General features: G+C 42.5%; 1 protein-coding gene across 6 annotated transcripts in view; it reads right to left on the reverse strand.

Moving 5' to 3' along the window:
- Window positions 1-16,630: 16,630 nt before the first annotated feature.
- Window positions 16,631-19,907, reverse strand: part of PPP2R5E (protein phosphatase 2 regulatory subunit B'epsilon) — a 122,230-nt gene continuing 118,953 nt past the window's right edge. For all 6 annotated transcript variants that reach the window (XM_006110756.5, XM_089778330.1, XM_089778329.1 and 3 more), the window contains one exon: window positions 16,631-18,798. In XM_006110756.5, coding sequence (XP_006110818.1) covers window positions 18,699-18,798 — 100 coding nt within the window. In that variant the 3' untranslated portion in view covers window positions 16,631-18,698. The remainder of the gene's footprint in view (window positions 18,799-19,907) is intronic.

The following is a 19,907-nucleotide window of genomic DNA, read 5'->3' on the forward strand; positions in this document are numbered from 1 at the left end:
TTGCATAGCTCAGATTTCAGATGTTATTTCAACCTACAGTGCAGTATAAATGCACCCATCTAGTCCAGTGTAATTCAAGAGTTTAGTTCCACACAAGGCCAATGCAGAATTGGGCACAGTGTTTATAACCCATGTACTTACCTAGAAATCTCCTTTCATTTCGTTGGAACTTGGAACACCCTGCCAAATAAACACAGTCACTATGGAAATTGTACTTGACTGACAATAAGCAATTGAACTCTCATCATTTCTGCGTTCCATAGCTTTCCTCTAATGGTCTTCTGAAAGGAGGCTGTTAAGCTTTAATGCTAGCCTGCTGGGCAATAACATAACTCCGGTAATCCCCTCCTCTGGGCGCAAAAGTTGAAGATGAAGCTCCATGATCAAACCGCAGCCGTTCCAAGATATGTTATCTTCATTCATTAATTTTCCTATTGTTCATGTCCAGCGCACCAGAAATCAGGCACATCGTTCCAACCTGCCTCCCCGCTGGTTTTCAGGTTCTGTTTCCCAGATTGCCTTGGTGATCTGTGAAGTTTACAGAAAAAGCTGGAAGTGAGACCTCACGTAGCAAAGCTTCTGTCTCCTCCATTGACTCCAATTCCAATGATGTCACAAAGCTACTATATTTATCAAAATCTACCATCGGGGCGGGGGGGATGGGACGGGGGCCAAAATATAAAAAATAGATTCACGACTAGTCCCACACTCCGGAGAGGTTCTGAGCCAGGATCCAAGCAGGCATAGCCTTAAACAGCAATAGGCTAAGAATCTCTGGACCATTCCCCAATCTCTGAGGACAGTTGGATCTGGATCTAATCATAGGTACTCAGGACATTTCCAGTTTAACTCCATGATCCTGGAAGCTGAGCTACAACGAGGCACCAACATCAAGCCACACTGATATCCATAGGGATCCACAACAGTGGCGCTGGGACTACTTTTGGGGGGAGGGATGCTGGGTTGTGCCCCACCAAAACCTTTTTGTACCCCTCACTGCCCCAGACTGGGCCCACACCTAGAGTTACCAACTCTCCCAGACTGGACAGACCGGATGCCATTGCCAGTAATGGCATCCAGTCTGGGAGAGTTGGCAACCCAGCCACAGCTGGAGGTGGCTGCAGCTCCTCAGGCTGACAACAGGACCTGGAGCAGCAGCGCAACTTCCAGGGCCAGTGGCCTGCAGAGAGGGTGGGGAGGGTGGGTGGCAGGACCCCAACAGGTGCTGGAGCCAGTGGGGCCAGCGGGATCCCGGAGGTGCCCCCTGGAGGCCAGTGCATGGCGCTGCTGGGAGGCTGGCGGACATGGCTGGTGGGACCGCAGAGTGACCACCCAGAGACTGGGACACAGGGATGGTGGAGCCACTGGCACGGCCAGGCTCTGATTATGGGGGAAGCCAGATGGAAAACCTGAGGGTGTTGTAGCATCCTCCACTCTTCTACTTCCAGTATCTATGTTGCACATGGGCACAGAGGCAGGGGTGCTGAGGGTGCAGCAGGCAATCCTACCCCAACGTGAAGTGGTTTCCACCACATGAAGATTTCACAGTTTTGTTCAATGGCTTTCAGCAACCTCGCTATAAAAACATTGTCAACACCACTGAGCACAAAGCGGCTTGGAACATCAGGGCCTTATGTTCTTCAAGGCAGAATCTGCCCTCTAAAAACATAAGACTTGGGGTGGGGGGTTAAAAGTGGTCTTGACATGTAATGAGAATTCAAGCATAGCCATTTAGCCGTGACATGCTTAAAGGAATTACAGGAATGACATCATTGCCTTGAAAAAGGCAAGAGAATATGACAGGAGCGCTATTCTACCATGAGAGGAAGGATGGTCCAGTGACCAGGCTCTTGGACCAGTGTCTCCTGGGTCCTAGGCCAATTCTCTACTTTCTTGTGACCTTGAACAAGTCACTTGGGTTCCCTGTCCTACCTCAGAGATGTTGCAAGGAAAAATTCATTAAGAGACTATGAGGCACTCACATACTTTGGTAGTAGGGGTGGGAGGGAAGTGTCAAACAAGTACCTTAGACAGATAAATGTCTCCATCAGCAGAACCAGGTACATGTCCTTTAATTGAGGGTCTGGCCCACAGAATTTAACAGAGTAGGAAAACTTTTTCATAAAGGTTTCTTGAACCACCCTTTAGAAATCTTTAAAATGGATTCCGTCTTCTGTGAAATTGTACAGGACAACCCCAAAGATGCTCTACCCTGTTTCACAGGAGCTTTCCATAAAGGTTATTATTTATTTTTCTAGAACTCATCATATTGTTGGCCTGTAGAGGACACAGAGACAGTGTCTGCTATGAAGAATTTATTATTCTTGTTGGAGGTTAAAGGAAGCATAGTATCCAGAATGTAAAATAGTAAGAGACACTTCAGAAAAAAGTCAACCCATGTTAAGAAATTGTATTATATATCAAGCAATAATAAAAATCATTGTTTACTTGAAAGGGGTGGTGCAGAATCTTTTTGGTTTCACTTGGGTTTTGTGGGTTATTTTGTTTATCTGTTTGCACAAGGGGAGTGTTAAATAGGGAAATTTAGTACGATTCTACTTTAGGTATTGCTGAAGCACCAATCACCACAAAGTCTAAGTGCTATAGGTTTGTAAAGCTACTTCAAATACATTTCACTCTAGCAAGGGTTTCAGATGCTAAGTGCTTATTTACTGGTTAGCAAGGTAGGAATAAATAGTAAACAGAGTACAAAACATGAGAAAAGGGAACTTGATCCTACATTAGTAGGAAAGGTGATAGAATACAAAATGAATGTGAGGAGCATCCCGATTTGTTTCAGAACACTGCAATATTGAGAAATAGTGGAAGCATAGAATAAAATAAAGCATAAAAAGGTCAGAGGTGTTAGCCTGGGTGTAAAATATTTTGGGCCTGATTCATCATCATGGTATTCGGGTTTTATGCTGATGTAACTCCACTAAAGCCAACTCATGCCCTTTTAGAAATTAGCACACAGAAGCAACACTGAAAACATTGTTCCCTTTGAGCTCTGCCAAAACTCCTTTCCCCAGCATTTACCCCTTTATTGTTACAATCCTTCTTGAGATGCTACTTGCAAACTAAGCCTCCAGCGGGTGCTGTGTTGCTTAGCAAAACTTTTTTCAGGGGAGTTGTTCACACTGCCTCTTCAAGAGCAATTATACATCTGACAACTCCATCATGGAGGGTTAGCTCAGTTGCTGCATACGTGCAGTAGTTCCATACATAGATGCCTTCCCTCCTGGAGGTTTTATGCCCCCTGGTAAACATATCTGATTACAATTTAGTCATGATTACACAAAAAGAAGAGATCTGCTTTTGCTAAACATGACCATTGGAGGCTCAGGTACAAGTCAACGCTCAGTACAGATTAATTGAAAGAAATGCAAATTCAATTTCATGGTGCTGTTGCTAAACACCTTTGCTTTCCTTTAAGTGCATCTTTTATTCAGTGGGCTCTATGAGTTATTTCTGAATTAATCATATCAGATGGCTCAAACCTAATAAGAACAAAATGCTCTTGTCATTTAGAGAGACTTCCAGTTCAGAGATTAATTCATACAGACCTGCTGGTCGAACAAGGTGTTTCATTTTCAGAGCGTTTTATTTTTTATTTGTTCCCAAAATAATTTTTGCTTTGTTCTATTGTGTGTGAAGGTCAAACATGTAAATGACAGGCAAGGCAGCAACTACGTGCCACCGCCAGAGGCTAGGGCGTGGCATGCGGACACACATCAGAATCCATTGCTCAGGACAGCCATTCTGATAGAACCTTAGAAATGAAATTCTGGATTTTCAAAGCAGGTTATTGCCACATGGTACCCACTGACGTGGAGAGGAGCTGAGAAAGCAAAGTTACTCACCTTGGTGCAGTAACTGTCGTTCTTCGAGATGTGTCCCCCCCCCCATGGGTGCTGCACTGTAGGTGCTGGGCTTGCCCCAGCGCTGCAAGACGGAGATTTTTCGCAGTAGTAGCCCAGCTGGATGCACATGCATGGGGAATGTCTTGCAGTGTTCACGCCCTTTCACACTGCTCAGTCCGGTCTGAGCAAGTTCCTCATACCTGCCTTGGTATCTGGAAAATAAAGGGACACAGACTCCGAAGCGGGGAGGTGGGTGGGTAGTGGAGCACCCACGGGGACACACATCTCGAAGAACGACAGTTACTGCACCAAGGTGAGTAAATTCACTTTCTTCTTCCAGTGATGTCCCCATGGGTGCTCCACTGTAGGTGTCTGCAGAGCAGTATCCGCCCCCCCATAGCATGACAGTAGGTGGGATTTGGAGCCTCTATCAATTGGCAGATGAAAGGACAGCAGCTGCTACGGATTTATCCGGCAACCATCTATGCTGTACAGCGTAATGTTCTACAAAGACACAATAGGACACCCACATGACTGACCTACAGATGTCCGCAAGGGGAACACCTCTTAGAAAGGCTATGGAGGTTGAAATGGCTCTAGTGGAGTGCACCTTAGGGCGCTCAGGAAGCGGTATTCCCCGAACAGCGTAGCAATGAGTTATGCAGGACACAATTAAGTTAGCTACTCTTTGAGCAGAAATGGGTTCGCCCTTGGAGCATTTTGCCAGGGACAGTAGAAATCTGTCTGCCCTTCTAAAGGGCTTAGTGCAGTATATATAAAAGGCTAGAGCTCTATGTACATCTAGAGTGTGGAGAGCTGCTTCCTTAGGAGAAGCATGTGTCTTAGGGTAGTATGCAGGCAATACGATGGGCTCGTTGACGTGAAAATTGGAACAGGTATGAAGGCTGGGTGGTGTCTGAGGACAAACACAATCCCTCTGGAAGATGGCGTACGGAGGTATCGCCATCAGCGCTGATAGCTCGCTGACTCTGCGCGCAGAAGTAATCATGAGTAGAAACACCAGCTTCTGAGTTAGCAGCTGAAGAGGTATTGTAGCTAACAGTTCGAATGGTGGGGCCTTGAGGATTCATAGTACTAGGTCCAGGCCCCACAGTGGAGGAGGTGTGCGCAGGAGAGGGTTCAAATTTGTGAGACCCTTGATGAACCTCTTCATTAGGGGATGCACAAATATCGAAAACCCCTTGATAGGTTGTAGGAAAGCGGCTATTGCCGCGAGATGTACTTTAATTGATGCCAGGGCTAGCCCTGTCTGTTTCAGGTCCATTATCTAGTCTGGAATGGTATGCATAGGAGCCATGAGTGAATTCATGTGGTAGTCTGAGCACCAGGCGGTGAACCTTGTCCATTTCGCCAGGTATGTGTTTCTCGTATTGTATCATCTACTGCGTATGAGGATGTTTTTAACATTCTCAGAGCATAAGGCTTCAGTAGCGCTCAGCCCGCTAGGTACCACGCTGTGAGGTGCAGGGTATGAAGTTGGGCGTGGAGAAGGCGGCCGTGGTTCTGAGTGAGAAGTCTCGGAAATAGTAGTAACTGGTAAGATGGGCAGCGGGATAGCTGCAGTAGCAGAAGGAGCCAATGCTGCCTCAGCCATGCCAAAGCTACCAGTATTATTGTGGCGTGGTCTGTCTTGATTTTCTGAAGCACTCTTGGAGTTGCTGTGAATTGGTAGTGGTCTGGGCCCACAGTAAATCTGAGGAATTTGCAGTGGTGGGGGGCAATGGAAATGTGAAAGTAAGCGTCTTTTAAGTCCAGGGCAGCGTACCAGTCTCCAGGGGCTAGAGGAGGGAATTATGGAAGCCAATGTTACCATTTTGAACTTTGCTTTGGCAATGAAGGAGTTGAGGGCTCTTAGGTCCAGGATAGGATGCAGGCCCCCTTTTGGCTTTCGGGACCAGAAAGTAGCGGGAATAGAACCCCCCTCCACCGAAACTTGGGGGGGAACGCGTTCTACCACCCCTATCGTAAGGAGTTGTTGGACCTCCTCTTGAAGCAGAGGCTCGTGAGATGGGTCCCTGAAAACAGACGGGGTAAGAGGTTGGGAAGGGAGAGAGAAGTGGAAAGGGATTACATAACCCCTTTCCATTATCTCGATCACTCAATGGTTCCAAGTGACTTATCGCCAGGCTGGGGTAAAGTGGGATAACAATCCCAGAAATGAAATGGAGAGACTGGAAGGTTGCCCGCGTAGGTCCCATAAAAACCCCTGACAGGGACTGGAGGATTTGTTGGGGGGGGGGGGGGGGGGCCCTGGTTGTCAGGTGAGGGCGATGCCTGTTGTTCTTGCCGTTACCGCTCCTGCTCCTATGGCAGGAGTAGTCAGTATGTGAACCCTGGGGAAGTGCTCTAGGAACGTTCCTAATGGGGAAGGGGCGCCTCAGGGTAGCCGGGGTGTGCATGCCCAATAATTTTATGGTAGCACGGGTGTCTCTGAGGCCATGAAGCCTCTGATCAGTTTGCTCAGAAAAGAGCAAGGGGCCTTCAAAAGGGAGGTCTTGTATGGTGTTCTGGAGCTCATGGGGAACCCCAGAACCCTGTAGCCAGGAACTGCGGTGTAAGACCACCCCAGAGGCCATTACTCGGGCAGCAGCATTAGCCATGCCCAGAGCCGCCTGGAGAGCTGCACTGGAAATCGTTCTCCCCTCCTCATGGAGAGCTCTGAATTCTGTGCAGGACTCTTGTGGGAGTAGGTCCATGAATTTGTCCAACGAGGCTCAGGTGTTAAACGCATACTGGGACAAGAGGACCTGTTGGTTTGTGTTTCGGTACTGGATACCACCAGACAGGTAGACCTTCCACCCTAGCAGGTCAGTTTTCTTGGCCTCCCGGTTCTTAAGGACTTGAAATACGAGGAATGAGGGTCGCCTCAGACTTGTGGCACTTTTTCCAGTACTTGAAGCCTTGCGGCCTGTGCATGTCCTGCCGCGGATGCACAGCGCGCCACAGCGGGGAACAGCAATGAAAAGAACAAAGAACAACAAAAGAGTCTTTAACTTAACTGCAGGTACTTAAGCTAACTGAAGAAACAGAAACAATCCTGAAGATGACTATCGCTAGAAGCGCTGAGGGTTGTTCCAACGACCGTCACGGCGGTAAGAAGGATCTGAATGGGTGAGGGGACCAGCAGGGGTATATATGGGCCGGTATACCGGCGCCACTCCAGGGGGCTCCCTGATGGCCCTAAGGGTACTGCTGAGGGAAAAACTTCTGACGGTGCGTGTACGCTGCGCGCACACACCTAATTGGAATGCACATGAGCAATCACTCAAAGAAGAATATTCTATGTGCCACTTGCAATACAGGGGAAAGCAGGCCCATGTCGCTTTGCAAGGAAAGGACATGGTGCGCAGCTACCACATATAGAACGCTTCAAAGATTACAACACAACAAAACCAGCCATACTGGGTCCAATCACTGGTCCATTTAGCCCAATGACAGCTTCTGGGGAGGGGGGAGTTTTTAGAACAGGGCACTTTTTGAGAGCACCATCCTTGATTTCCACTCCCAGCTTCTAGCAATGAGAGTGGTTTAGGGTCAACCTGAGCATGGGATTAAATCCTTGACCATCTTGGCTAATAGCCATCGATAGACCACCGTGCACTTCTCCAGTGAACCTAGTTATACTTTTGGCCATCACAATCATAAGCTGCACAGATTAACTGGCTGTTCTGCGAAAAAGGTATTTTCTCTTGTTTGTATTAAACCTGCCCCCTATCAATAGCATCCAGATGTCTGGGTTTTGAGCAGTAGTAAAGACACGGAGACATCAGCCTGGAAACTGTACGTAATTAGGACACTACCAAATTCGCAGCCATGAACAACTCATCACGGGCCAGGAAATCTGGCCTTTCGGGTGCTTTTACCCTGCTCTATACAGATTTCATGGGGAGACCAGCATTTCTCAGACTGGGGTTCCTGAGCCCAAAGATAGGTGCCGGGCGGGAGGGTCACATGGTAATTTTAGGGGGACTGTGGTATTGCCACCCTTCCTTCTGAGTGGAGTTGTTGCCCCAAGTGCCCAGCTCTGAAGGTAGCACCCCAGCGGCAGCGAGCAGAAGTAGATGTGGCAATCCTAGACCATGTCAGCCTTATTTCTGCACTGCTGCCTTCTGAGCTGGCCAGCTGGGAGTGGCAGCTGCTAACTGAGGGCCCAGCTCCGCAGGCAGCAAGAGAGAAGTAAGGGTGGCAATGCCATACCTATGCCATCCTTTCTTCTGCGCCAGTACGGGTGCTGCCTACAGAGCTGGGCTTCCAGCCTGTAGTGATCACTCTCCAGCTGCCCAGCTCTGAAGGCAGTGCAGAGGTAAGGGGAGCAGTACCACAACCCCCCCCTCCCCACACACACACAATAACCCTGAAACTTCCCCCCCCACCCCAGCTTTGTTTTGGGTAAAGACCCCGACCATGACATTTCAGGTTTAAACAGCTGAAACCATGAAAACTTTGATTTTTAAAATCCTATGACTGTGAAATTGACCGAAATAGACTGTGAAACTAGTAGGGCCCTATACATAAGCTGGGAAATTCAAAGTTATGAGTCATTTCATCAAGCAGCATCAGCTAAGAGTATATTAAAAAGGTCTCGCTCTCGCTGGAGTTCTATAATGTTTTTTTCAATGGCCTCCCATATGCTACGGGTTTAAAAAACAACCTTTCAGTAGCTGGATACTTTATGGGTGAGCTTTTCTAAAGGGCGCCACATTGGCCTAACTTCCTCTAAAATCAATGGGGGCTGATTGCCTTTGGAAATCACACTCTGCAGGTTTTGTCCCTCTGGATGCTGGAAGTGTCCCACGACATGCACCAGCTCAGTGGTCACTAGGAGAAAACTTTCCTGTGTTTGAGAGCTGTCCCCTACTCCTAGCATGGGAAAAGGTAGAACCAGCAAAATGAAAACAGAGACTATTTAAATTTTAACCCCGAATGGCAAATGTATTCATAGTGGGACAAAAGCTTTGGAATGTCAACTCTAGAGCTCTCTCTTTGGGACTTTCCCTGCACCATTGAGATCAGTGGGAGTTTTGCCATTGACGCCAAAAGGTCCAGAACTAGATCCTTTATGAACTATAAAAAAGGGAACAAAGTTCAATCCTGAGATCTTTGGTAAAGATTCTCTCCTGTGCCAAGTTCTGAGGAAGCCTCTCAAAGTTGCTATTCCATGGCCTGCCCCCCTCTCAGACTCTAGGAAGATGCCACTTTGTTGTGCCTTACACCGAAAGGTGACCAGATTGTTTTCAGTCTAGGTGACTTAGACAGACACAGGGTACGTCTAGACTACATTGATCTTTTGGGATACCAGAAGTATTCCAAAATAGCAATGCCTTGTCTTTAAAAACGCCCACTATTTCCCAGAATAGCAGACACGCTATTCTGCGCCCCTGTAATCCTCACTCCACAAGGGTTAAGGGATTTGCCAGAATGGTGCTTTATTTTGAAATTTGGCACTGTGTAGTCAGTGCCAAATTTCAAAATGAGCTCTTTTGATTTAGACTTGGAATAATTGCATAGCATATTCCAACAGAAGGGCGCTGTCTCGATGCACCCACCCACACACAGACAGAAAGACGACAAATCTAAAGTCTGCAAGAGAGAGAAAAGACACTCACTCGGTAGCATTCTCCTTCTGATCACAAAATGACGGGGTTCCATGTATCTGAAAGGGAAGCTCACCTACATTTAAAGGTGGAAGTCACAGAAAGAAAAATTATAACATTTCCTTTTGGTTAGCACAGCCGCAGAAACACAACCATTGGTTGCAGTGGTTCCCTGTTCACAAACTAGTCCTTTTTTCAGGCAGGCACCATTTCCTTTGTCTTATAGGTGGTCTGTATATAGCTCAATAAAACTGACATAGGCTCCCTTAGGTTGCTATATTGCACAGGAGTCTAATTTCATGATTACAACTATTTCTCAAATACAACAATGTATTGCCACACAGTAGTTTTACAGCCGTGTCTGGTGTATGTTGTAAGAGAAGAGCTAACTTAGTGGTTGCAGCATACACATGTTAATGAGAACAAAATTAGTTTAGCCAACAGGGAAGTTGCATTTTTCTGTAGTCATGATTAAGCCAGCTTTCCGATACAGACAGTGATATGCTGAATATCTGGAATACATTTCCTGACAGGGGAGCTGTGAGATAGCATGCTACCTTGAAAACTTCCTGCCAAGGATACTGCAATGAAGAAATGGCAGGACATGGAAGAATATGTGTGCCTCTGAGAACCAGTCCGTTTGAAAAAAAATGTAATGAAGAAAAATGTGTTTGGACACAGAGAAACCTGTGATTTTAGGACTTCAAGCCCTCAAAGGCTATGTCTAGACAGCAAGCCTCTTTCAAAAGAGGCTTTTTCGAAAGCAAGCTGCTTTTTCAAGAGAGCACCCATGCAGTCTGGATGCTTTCTTTCAAAAAAGCACAGTTTGCATTACATAGCGCCTTTTTTCAAAAGAGCACTTTCGAAAAAAGGTGTTCTTCCTCTTAAAATGAGGTTTTCTGCGGTCAAAAAAACCCGCTGCGTTCTTTCAATTTACTTTCGAAAGACTGCGGCAGCAGTCTAGATGCAGGGGAAGTTTTTTCGAAAAAACCCTGTAGTCTAGACACACCCTAGATGTGCCATTGCAGGATGGAACAAGCCAGTACTGAAGTAACCATATTATTTTATTTGCTTTCCCATGTTACTGTAGAAAGCTTGCATTTCTGCCTCTCTCTTCTATGTTTTGCACATCCCAGACACTGGAAAAGTCTGTTCAAGAGGAAGCGCCTACATTTAACCAGATATTTTTGATCTATGGAACATTCCCAGTCTGTTGTTTTTTTTTCCAAAACCTTGCCCCGGAACTACCCTTCTGCAACTTGTTAACATTGGTTGACCCATTATCCCTTGGAATCATATTTACATGGAAAAATTTCATCATTTCATGCTAACACTCCCAGCTTGCAATGATGACACTAATGCAGGGGTTCTTACATTAGTGACTAATTGAAACCCGATCAGAAGAAAATACCATTATGACTTTAAAAAGCTTATGTATAGGTTCTGTTTTCCCTAGCAATTAAGCCAAACATATGAATTTCATGAGTAGATTTCAAATCTGGATAATGAATTGAATGCTATTCCATTAAGTTCTAGACTGTGCATATTTCATTGCCCAGGATTTGAGATTGGCTTGGTATTTTAATAGGGGAAAACGGAAAGCAGCATTAAAGGCTGTGGCTTTATACGGGTTATTGTTTATGAGCTGTTAAAAGGAAAAAGTGGGGATGGGTCTTTTATGAGCTAACAAATTAGTTGATCTATTCTCCTGGGACTAGCCCTGGAGACTCTCTGAGGTGCTGGGAATCCCTTAAAAATGTGGCCCACTTGCAGCTCCTACTGAATGATGGGGGAGTTTTGAATGCTTGGCCCCTGTCAGGGCCAGGTCTTACGGATTGAATCAAGGGGACAAAGTAAAGCTTAGTAGGAACCAAGGGGCTGCTCTGGAAATAGCAGATTTCCCAATCCCCCTTTGCAGAGTTGTAGTCACCATTTTTGTTCTTTTTAACAAGTGCACTTGAATTTCTCAAACAAGGCAATAAAAAATGTGGCGTGTGTGGAATTTTACTAGGTCAAGAGAAAGGCTAACAATCCTACGTACAGTGCACATAGAGGTAGGATTAAAACAATGATGTGGCTGACTACTCCTCCAAGGCTCTGAAACTACCCAGCTCAAATACTGTACATGGAGAGGCTTTTCCTGGGTGCCAAACCCTAACTCTCTAAACTGCATCTGCAAATCATTTCAATAGTCGGCAGCTGGTGATTTTTACCACAGATACTTCAGAAATCAGACTGTGACAGACAAGAGCTCTGCATGGAGCCTGCGTGTTACATCCTGATTTAGTGACACAGTAGAGCAGTGGTTCCCAATCTGTGGTCTGCAGTCCTGTGGAGGTCCACAATGGTACTGTAACAAGTTGAGGAAAGGAAAAATACTGGAGAGTTGAGGAAAGGAAAAGTAAGGCTCGGGACCACCGAGGGACTGGGACTTTCCGCCAGGTGATTCTCTCCTGGGGCTTGCCAATTGCGACCCACCACACGCACTCTGTCTCCCACTTTTGAGATGGGGTCTTGATATCCCAGAAGGCACCATCCATCCTCCTGCCACCAGCTGTGCTGCCATTTACTATATAGTACAGGAATTTGGTCTCTGACTTCTCTCTCCTGCGGACATGTGGACACAGGTACCTGCACCTCACTGAACTGTTCTGGGTCAGCACTGATTTTTAAAATCTATCTCTGTTGAACATACATCATTTAATGACATATCATTAAAATGAGGTTGTGTGCATTACTAAATTATACAAGGAAACAGTGTTTCCATCATATTCTTAAGAACTATATTAGTTCAATTATAATTGACACTTGGAATCTACTGTATAATACAAACGATGTGTATCAAATATGGTCTGAGGAGCGTCACGTACAGCAAATGTTGATAATATCCCTTTGTGCCTGTGAACTAGCCTGTGCACTAATAACTAATTAACAGTCTGAACTGTGCATTTTCTCACTCAAGCAACTCAAGAGAGTATTTCTGCCAACTTCCAATTTACTTTGATACAACAAACAGCAGCCCTTACTATATGAGCTCCATTAACAAGTCTGAGCTTCAACTATCTTATAATGTTGATGCCTGTCCTAGTGTCAAAATACCTTTTTGTTTCAATCTGCAACCCTTCCACACCAACCATTTTGTCTGTACAACCAAGGAGGCCTCTGCAGAGAGCGCTTGAAGTCATTGGGCCAACAGGTGAGTGTAATGTCCCATTTGTCTAACAAAAGGTTATCCTCTATCCATCAATTACATAGGGCTACTGATAAGAAAATGTCTGAAATGAAATTGTGTCTGTATGTGAACTGACCAATCAGATGTGCTTGCCACCTACCCACCCCTGTAACCTCAAACTAAATGGGTTGATGGTCTACCCATGTCAAAGCTGCAGTCCTCAATGCCTTACCCCCCACAGCCGATCCTCATGCACATAACCCCCCAAATCCTGATATAAGCCCCCAATTAATCATACAGTTCCTAAATCCATCCCAGCAGATACATGAAGAGGGAAGAATTCTGAACCCTCCTTTGCCAAGTTCTTTCCTGACATTATGAACATGATGGTGGCAGGACCTTAAATGAAGTTAAAGAGGGAGAGGAGAAAACAGCAGAAAAATCTCCCACAGAATCCCATCACCAACAAGACCCTTTCCTCACCCAACTATTCAATTTCCACCTGTGCGCACCACTCTGTGTCATGACCACCCTTCCAACTGCTGGCAGTTCATCATCCCCAACACTGGGAAGATTAAGCTTGATAGGAAATATTGCCCACCACCCTCAACGCTCCATCTGTCAGATACCAGCAATAGATAATCACACTAGGGGAAAGTGTTCAGCCCATCAACAGCTGGAGAGGGCAGTTAGATGATCATCTAAGCTCTTGTCTATACACACAGTGGCATGTGGGCTACATACTACAGTGAAAGTTAGGCTACTTTTAAATACTTCTGACTCTTTAAAGATTATTTTTATCTTCACAATATCCATAGAGCTACCCCCACTGAGGTTTACTCAGAGATTTTAATTTCTTACAACTGGACAGAAACGGTTGGAAGCTGAAGCTAGACAAACAGAGAGGGAACAAGGCATCCATTTTTAGCAGAGGTTAATTAACCACTGGAATAGTTTACCTAGGAATTAGAAATCTTTACGTCAAAATGACTCGATAAATAATTATTCCTTATGACACAAGCTTACCACGTACCCTGGCCTGCTTATACAATCTGAGAGGAGTCCATAGATCCCAAGGATTAGCTGAGTCCAGCGTCATCTGGAATGGATCCCAGTGCCTCCATTGCTTTCTGCATTTTCACTTCCGTATAAACTCCTGCAGGAGTTACACACTAATAGGATGCTCCCCCCTTGACCTCTGCCTGGATCCTCACTCCCCAATCCCACAGGGGCTGTGTGTGTGAAGAACAGGGGGAGCTGATAGGAAAATGCAAACTAGATACACAATCAAAGGGATAGGTAGCATGGTAGCATAAGCAGCAGTCTTGCCCTTTCCACCCCTGCGAGGTCAAGAGGGGTGAGTGGAAGTATGCTGCAGAGCCAATACCTATGCTCTCATACCCAGGACTTTTTGCTCTCCTGCAGACCCAAATGTGGCAGCAATTTAGGGGGACCAATCACCACACAACAAAAGAAAACTGGGAAATTATAATGGAAATACTCACAGAGTCTTAACATTACTCAATAACTCAACATCTTTCCATCACGATACCCTAACGTTTGACATAAACAAGAAATGATACCCAATGGCTAGAAGACCATTTCTGAAAAGGCATATGAAGTAAAGATGGGGGGGGGGGAAAGCCATATGCCTAAGAAACACTTCATTGCTTTCTTTATTAGATGCACCCACAGTACACAGCCTCTTGCACATGTGCAAGAGGGAAAGGTTACACATTTATATTTGGGAGCACCATTGAGTTTGATTTTTTAATTCCATTTTTTAAGAAAAAGAAAGTGATGTTCAAAGAACGGCAATTCAAATCTTTAAGACCTGCTTCACTTTACCCAGAGATGGAAGATTTTTCTTTTATTACTTTGATGTAGCATAGAAGAGTCTGGTTAGACCAGGCTGTATATTTTCATAAGCAACTTTTCATATAAAAATGTTTTATTTCTCCACGCACCCAATAGCTTAAGTGCATCTAAATTTAAAAACAGTAATTGAACTACAGCATTCTTTGAGAGGTGTGGGGGGTGGGGGGGGGGTGGGAAATGAACTTTTGCTGCCCTCTCATGCTTAAACAACAAAATACTAAAATATCAAGGAATCTATGACTAATGCTAATTTTTAAATAAAAAGCATAAGCAGGTCATTCTTTATATTAGACAATGACAAGAACTGCATTGCTACTATTTATCGTTGAGAACCCCACATCAACACGTGAAATTTGATTAGAGCTTATATATAGTAAGTTATCCAAAACAAACCAAATAAATACATCCTGTGTTCAGTGAGGTCATGATAGGATGTCAGTTTCTTCTAAACTGACGCTGCTGCTTCTTTGGATAATAAATAGCACATGGATAAACCCTTGTTTTAAATCAAAATTAGCTGAACTTTGCTTGAAGAACACACAATCCGTTTATTGGGGAATATAAAACTCACTGCCAATGTGTACTAGAAAAACTAGTTTTTGACTCATTACCCAGCTATTTTCCAAGATACAAAAATAAAAATATTCATGTGCAAATAAAAACAATGCTTTCCTCATGCTTTTGATCACCCTCATTTTGTCACAGGACAATGTCAGTCTTGAAAAAGGGCACCCCCTGCTTTCTAAGCCAGTTCTATGATCCTAATTGAAAAGAAAATGAGGTGCATGGGAGAAGGAACTATGTATCCAGTTCTCGAACTCTCCCACAAAACAGTAAAAACAAACCAAAAAAAAGCTTTTCAAACTTTTCAAACAATATATTTTCTTTTTCCATTATGTAAGAGAGCCTGAGGCTATACTTACACATGTACAACATGAGTACAGCTGCTTCAATTCTAACTCAAGGAGTTCTTGGCTCTGCATCCTGGATTGTCCATATATAGAAGAAGGTAAAAATAAATTAAATCCTTCTATTTATGCTAACAAAACCAAGATTAATTTACTGTAACCGTGCTTGCAAATACTCCAATGGCATTAGAATGCTTTTATTTAAAGTATTCAAAGGTTTGGAGGAGAGGCAAAAACACTCAAAAGTTATGAAAACAATAGGGGAAGCTTACAAGATTAAGAAAGCAATGCATGCTCAATTTAAAGTACCAAGAGGAACTTTTACTTCCCTATAACCTGATGTTATGCTCTAGTTTTGAAAATATTGTTCATTACTTTGACCTGACAATGCTTAGTCTTTCCCCTGTAATCAATATGGTTCAAGACATGAGTGATCTTCCATCAGCTGTAATGTTGGCAGGCTATAAATGCCATTAACAAAAAAGTAGTTTCTCAAAACCATGGAGCAAACAAAACCCAACTGAATGGATTCACTGATCACAATTGACTTAAATCCATATGCTGCCTTTATCTTTACACAAAACTCCCATTGATTCCAGTGGGACAGAGGCAGAGAGTATTGCCTTTGCGTTGCAGCAGACAGTGGATTGCGTAGATTCTGTGGTAACAATATGGCAAGTGCTTTTTTAAGTACATCACAAAGTACAACTTCAGACTGACCTCACCTTTTTAGACCCAGGTAACTAACCTCATGTTACCGCATTCTATGTAAAGAAATATTCCATCTTAGAAGTGAAAATCACTTTTAGATACTCTCCAATGTCCCCACATGAGATGTAGTAGAATATTGCAACCAAATAGGTTTTTGTGAATTTTGTATGATCAATTTCAGTAGGTCATGCCAAAACCAAGGACATCCAATAATAATCAGCACTCACCTAAATTCTAAGCACAGGAAAAGAAGGCACCTTTTTCTAATGCCACATTGTTTCTTTTCATTCTGCCAGGCCAAAAAAAAAATGGAAACACAAAGATTTCTTTCCACCATAATGGTTCAATTGTTGATGATTTAACACAGTCAAGTCAAGAATGAGTTTAAGTGTACCCTCTCATTTCAGACATATTCACACTACTAAATACAACCCCCAACTGTAGTAGAAACAAAAAGCTGTCAAAATCAAAGGGCTAAGGGACTGTTTTTTTATAAATTTATTTAATCTTCAGTATTTGAGCTTGCACCTTTGTTCCAGCACTTTTAAAATAAAATGTTTCACTTATGACAGTATCTGCCAAGTTTACATTGAGTCCCAGTCAGTGTTCTTATAAGAGGCTTATATTAATCCCATTAAACCATGTTGTGGCGTTTTGGGTTGCAGATGACTGATTCACTTCTGTTCTTTTTTCAGAATTAACAGTGTCAAGCTTTTACAAAGTTGTTGCATTTCCAACATCCAATGTGCAGACCAATGTGTACAAACTGTGAACTGATAATCCTGAAACAGTCAGTAACCTGGGATTGGATTCCTGCTCCCCTCCCGCTTTTTTTTTTTCCAACCTGGAAACAAGAAAACCTCAAATTCTACTGTACATTTGAATGGTAGGAAGAAAAAAAAATATACAAGCTCTAGCTTATACTGTATTTCTATCAATGGCAACAGGTCATAAGTTCATGTTTGCAACTAACACAAAGACTCATGAACACCAAGTCAGCTTTATACCATAAATACTGCTGGATTGATGGTTTGGTACTATCAACTCACTGTCATAGGTCTATAACAGTTCAAAAGCATCCTGGAGAAAAATCCTGAAACATATACCTTTCAGTATATAATAATGCAACTGCATTAGCTAAATATATACTGTACACAAGTCTTATCAGCATTTTACTGACCAAAGATGTAAGATTCCACTTTTAAATACAAAGCAGATAGCCAATAATGCATACTTATATTACAGCCGCCCTCTTATTTTTCTTTTAAACAATTTGGTCACAATGCACCTTGGATATAAAAGCATTTTAAACTTTATTATTAATACTCAGGACATTAGGATTTCCAGAATTTTTTTTTCAGTAGCATTTGTAGAACCACTTCTGGTAACAAATACAGTAGTTAGGAATGAGCATCCACTTCAGAATGCAGAAGTATATTATCCACAATCCTTTCCAGCTAAATCCATAGGGCTGGCGCTGTGATGAGTACGGTCACAAACACACTATAATATGTTTTTAGAGGCTACATCCTCTTCTGCTGGAATACTTTATAAATACATATTAAAAAGTAAGGCAACAACTCCAAACAGTCCAAACTGTTTGCTCAGCTCTGTTCCCAATTAGATCCATGACCACTGGAAATCAATTTCATGCTTGTACTGTTTAGCGTTTGTCGTTATAATTTCAAAATGGTCCAATAAAATGTATATCTACTGTAATCATTTAGCCATTAGTATTACCAAAACAGCTCTGGTATATGTCATATGACATGTAACTAATACTGGTTAGGTACTGAAGTTCATGGTGTTACCATTGCCCATTTTCAAAGGATTCAAGACACTGTGGATTCACAATAAATCGATACATTAATCTGAAATTTCCTTCCCTACTATGTTTATCACCTTTTCATTCTTCTTCCTAATGTTTGCACTGAAGAAGTACCAGTACTAGCCTGGTACCAGAAAGATGCTCACACCAGTAAACAAAACCTTAGGGACCTCTATTTTTCATGGCCCTGATTTGCATGGACATTCAACTTATGAAGATGTGCAAAAGGAAAAAAAATGTCAAATTACAGTAAAGTTATCCAGAGAAGGAGGATGTCACACAAACTCAAAAGGAAATGACAATCTTTTTTTTCTCTTTTACTATAAATACATTGAACAGTTTAGCAGAAAGGCAAGCTAAATTTAAGATTGTTCACATTTGAAAGTTGTATCATACTTTCTGCTAATGATAAATAAGGAACGGGTCCTGACAATGGAATTTTGACATAGCAATTTTCCTCAAAAGATCTCTGAAGACTGGTTTTAAAGAAGGGTCAAAACAATGATTATGTTTGCAAAGTTCTGAGAAGTCCATCTGTTGTCCAAACTTTGGATAAAAGTCCTTATTTTTTCCTTTACTTAGAGACAGTTATATACAGTGTTGTAATAATGAAACAAATGTGAAATCTACTGTAAAGTTGCACAATACAGAAAACTGTTGCTCCATCTTCTACTACATAAATGTGTGACTCCACAGGTTAATAATGCTGCTTTGTTTCTTTTGTTAAGTTGGAATTATTCCATCACGTCTAAGACCTCTCTTTAACTCCAAATCCTCCAGTTTTTTCCACAGTTCTTCACGTTCCTTTTCTTTTTTCTTCTCACTGGCAGATAAAATAAAACAAAATGTTAACAGTAAGGAACCTTTAAAAGTTTCTATTCAACAATACTTATTTGATGTAAGCTATGAGAAATATTTTTCCAATGCACATGCATCAGTACACATTCTTTACTTCAACTTTTATTTTACATAAATGATGCTGAAACAGGAGATGGGATATGCTAAGAAAAAAAAGTTTAAAAATCTTTACTGAAGTTAATTTTACAAAAGAGCAAAAATTACTAGATCATATGAGAATTATATTAAAATATTTTATGGATAAAATGTATTCAATTTTGTGTTAATACATACTTTTGTGGCCAAGTTCTATTTCACAATTTCAGTTTATTTCTTTACAGAAGACTATAATGGTTTCTTTTGTTTTAATTAATGTTAAACCTAGCCTATTCTCTCAGACAAGGCCAGATTAACTTCAGCAGTGCAGTTAGTGTCAATCTAGTTGCAGGATCTGACCCTCATTTAATTAATTTGTCTTTATTCCTTCTAAATTCCTTCAAAATAATCTGTGCAATGTTTGCTTTACCAACAGATTGCTCTATTTGATTAGATAAAAGGAATGAGAGTAACAAGACTGGAGTCCAACTGAATGGATGAAGTGTCAGGAGAAACCCAATAAAAATTAAAAAACTAAACTAGAATTTAATTTTTTTATTCTCTGAGTTCTCTCTCTTTGTTACTGGTTATTTGGCGTTAATATGGTTTTGATGCTATGAAGCAGAGACATACTGTTGTAACTGCTTTTAAATAAGCATAAAATTAGGTCAATATGTTCCAATAACAACTACAACATGTGGAGTATATGGTCTTTATTCCAGAAGTTGGAGATAGTTTTCAATTTCTGCTTAAGTCACATTGCAGGATCTGGTCCAATGGGAATGTGAGTATCATGGACAGTTAGGGTACAGATGTACAAATTTCAAATTTGCCACACTGCAGAGTTTCTCAAAATATTCCACTGATTTAGATTCTTAATCCTAGCAAAACTTCATTTAGTCAAAGTGCAGTCATTTGCACATAATATCTATAACAACATTCTTGGAAAGAAACAAGTATCTGTTTCCACTCATAATTTCTACTTTCATTATACACAGT

Source organism: Pelodiscus sinensis, chromosome 5 (genome assembly GCF_052426305.1).
Source record: "Pelodiscus sinensis isolate ZL-2025 chromosome 5, ASM5242630v1, whole genome shotgun sequence".
NCBI classification, from domain to species: domain Eukaryota; kingdom Metazoa; phylum Chordata; order Testudines; family Trionychidae; genus Pelodiscus; species Pelodiscus sinensis.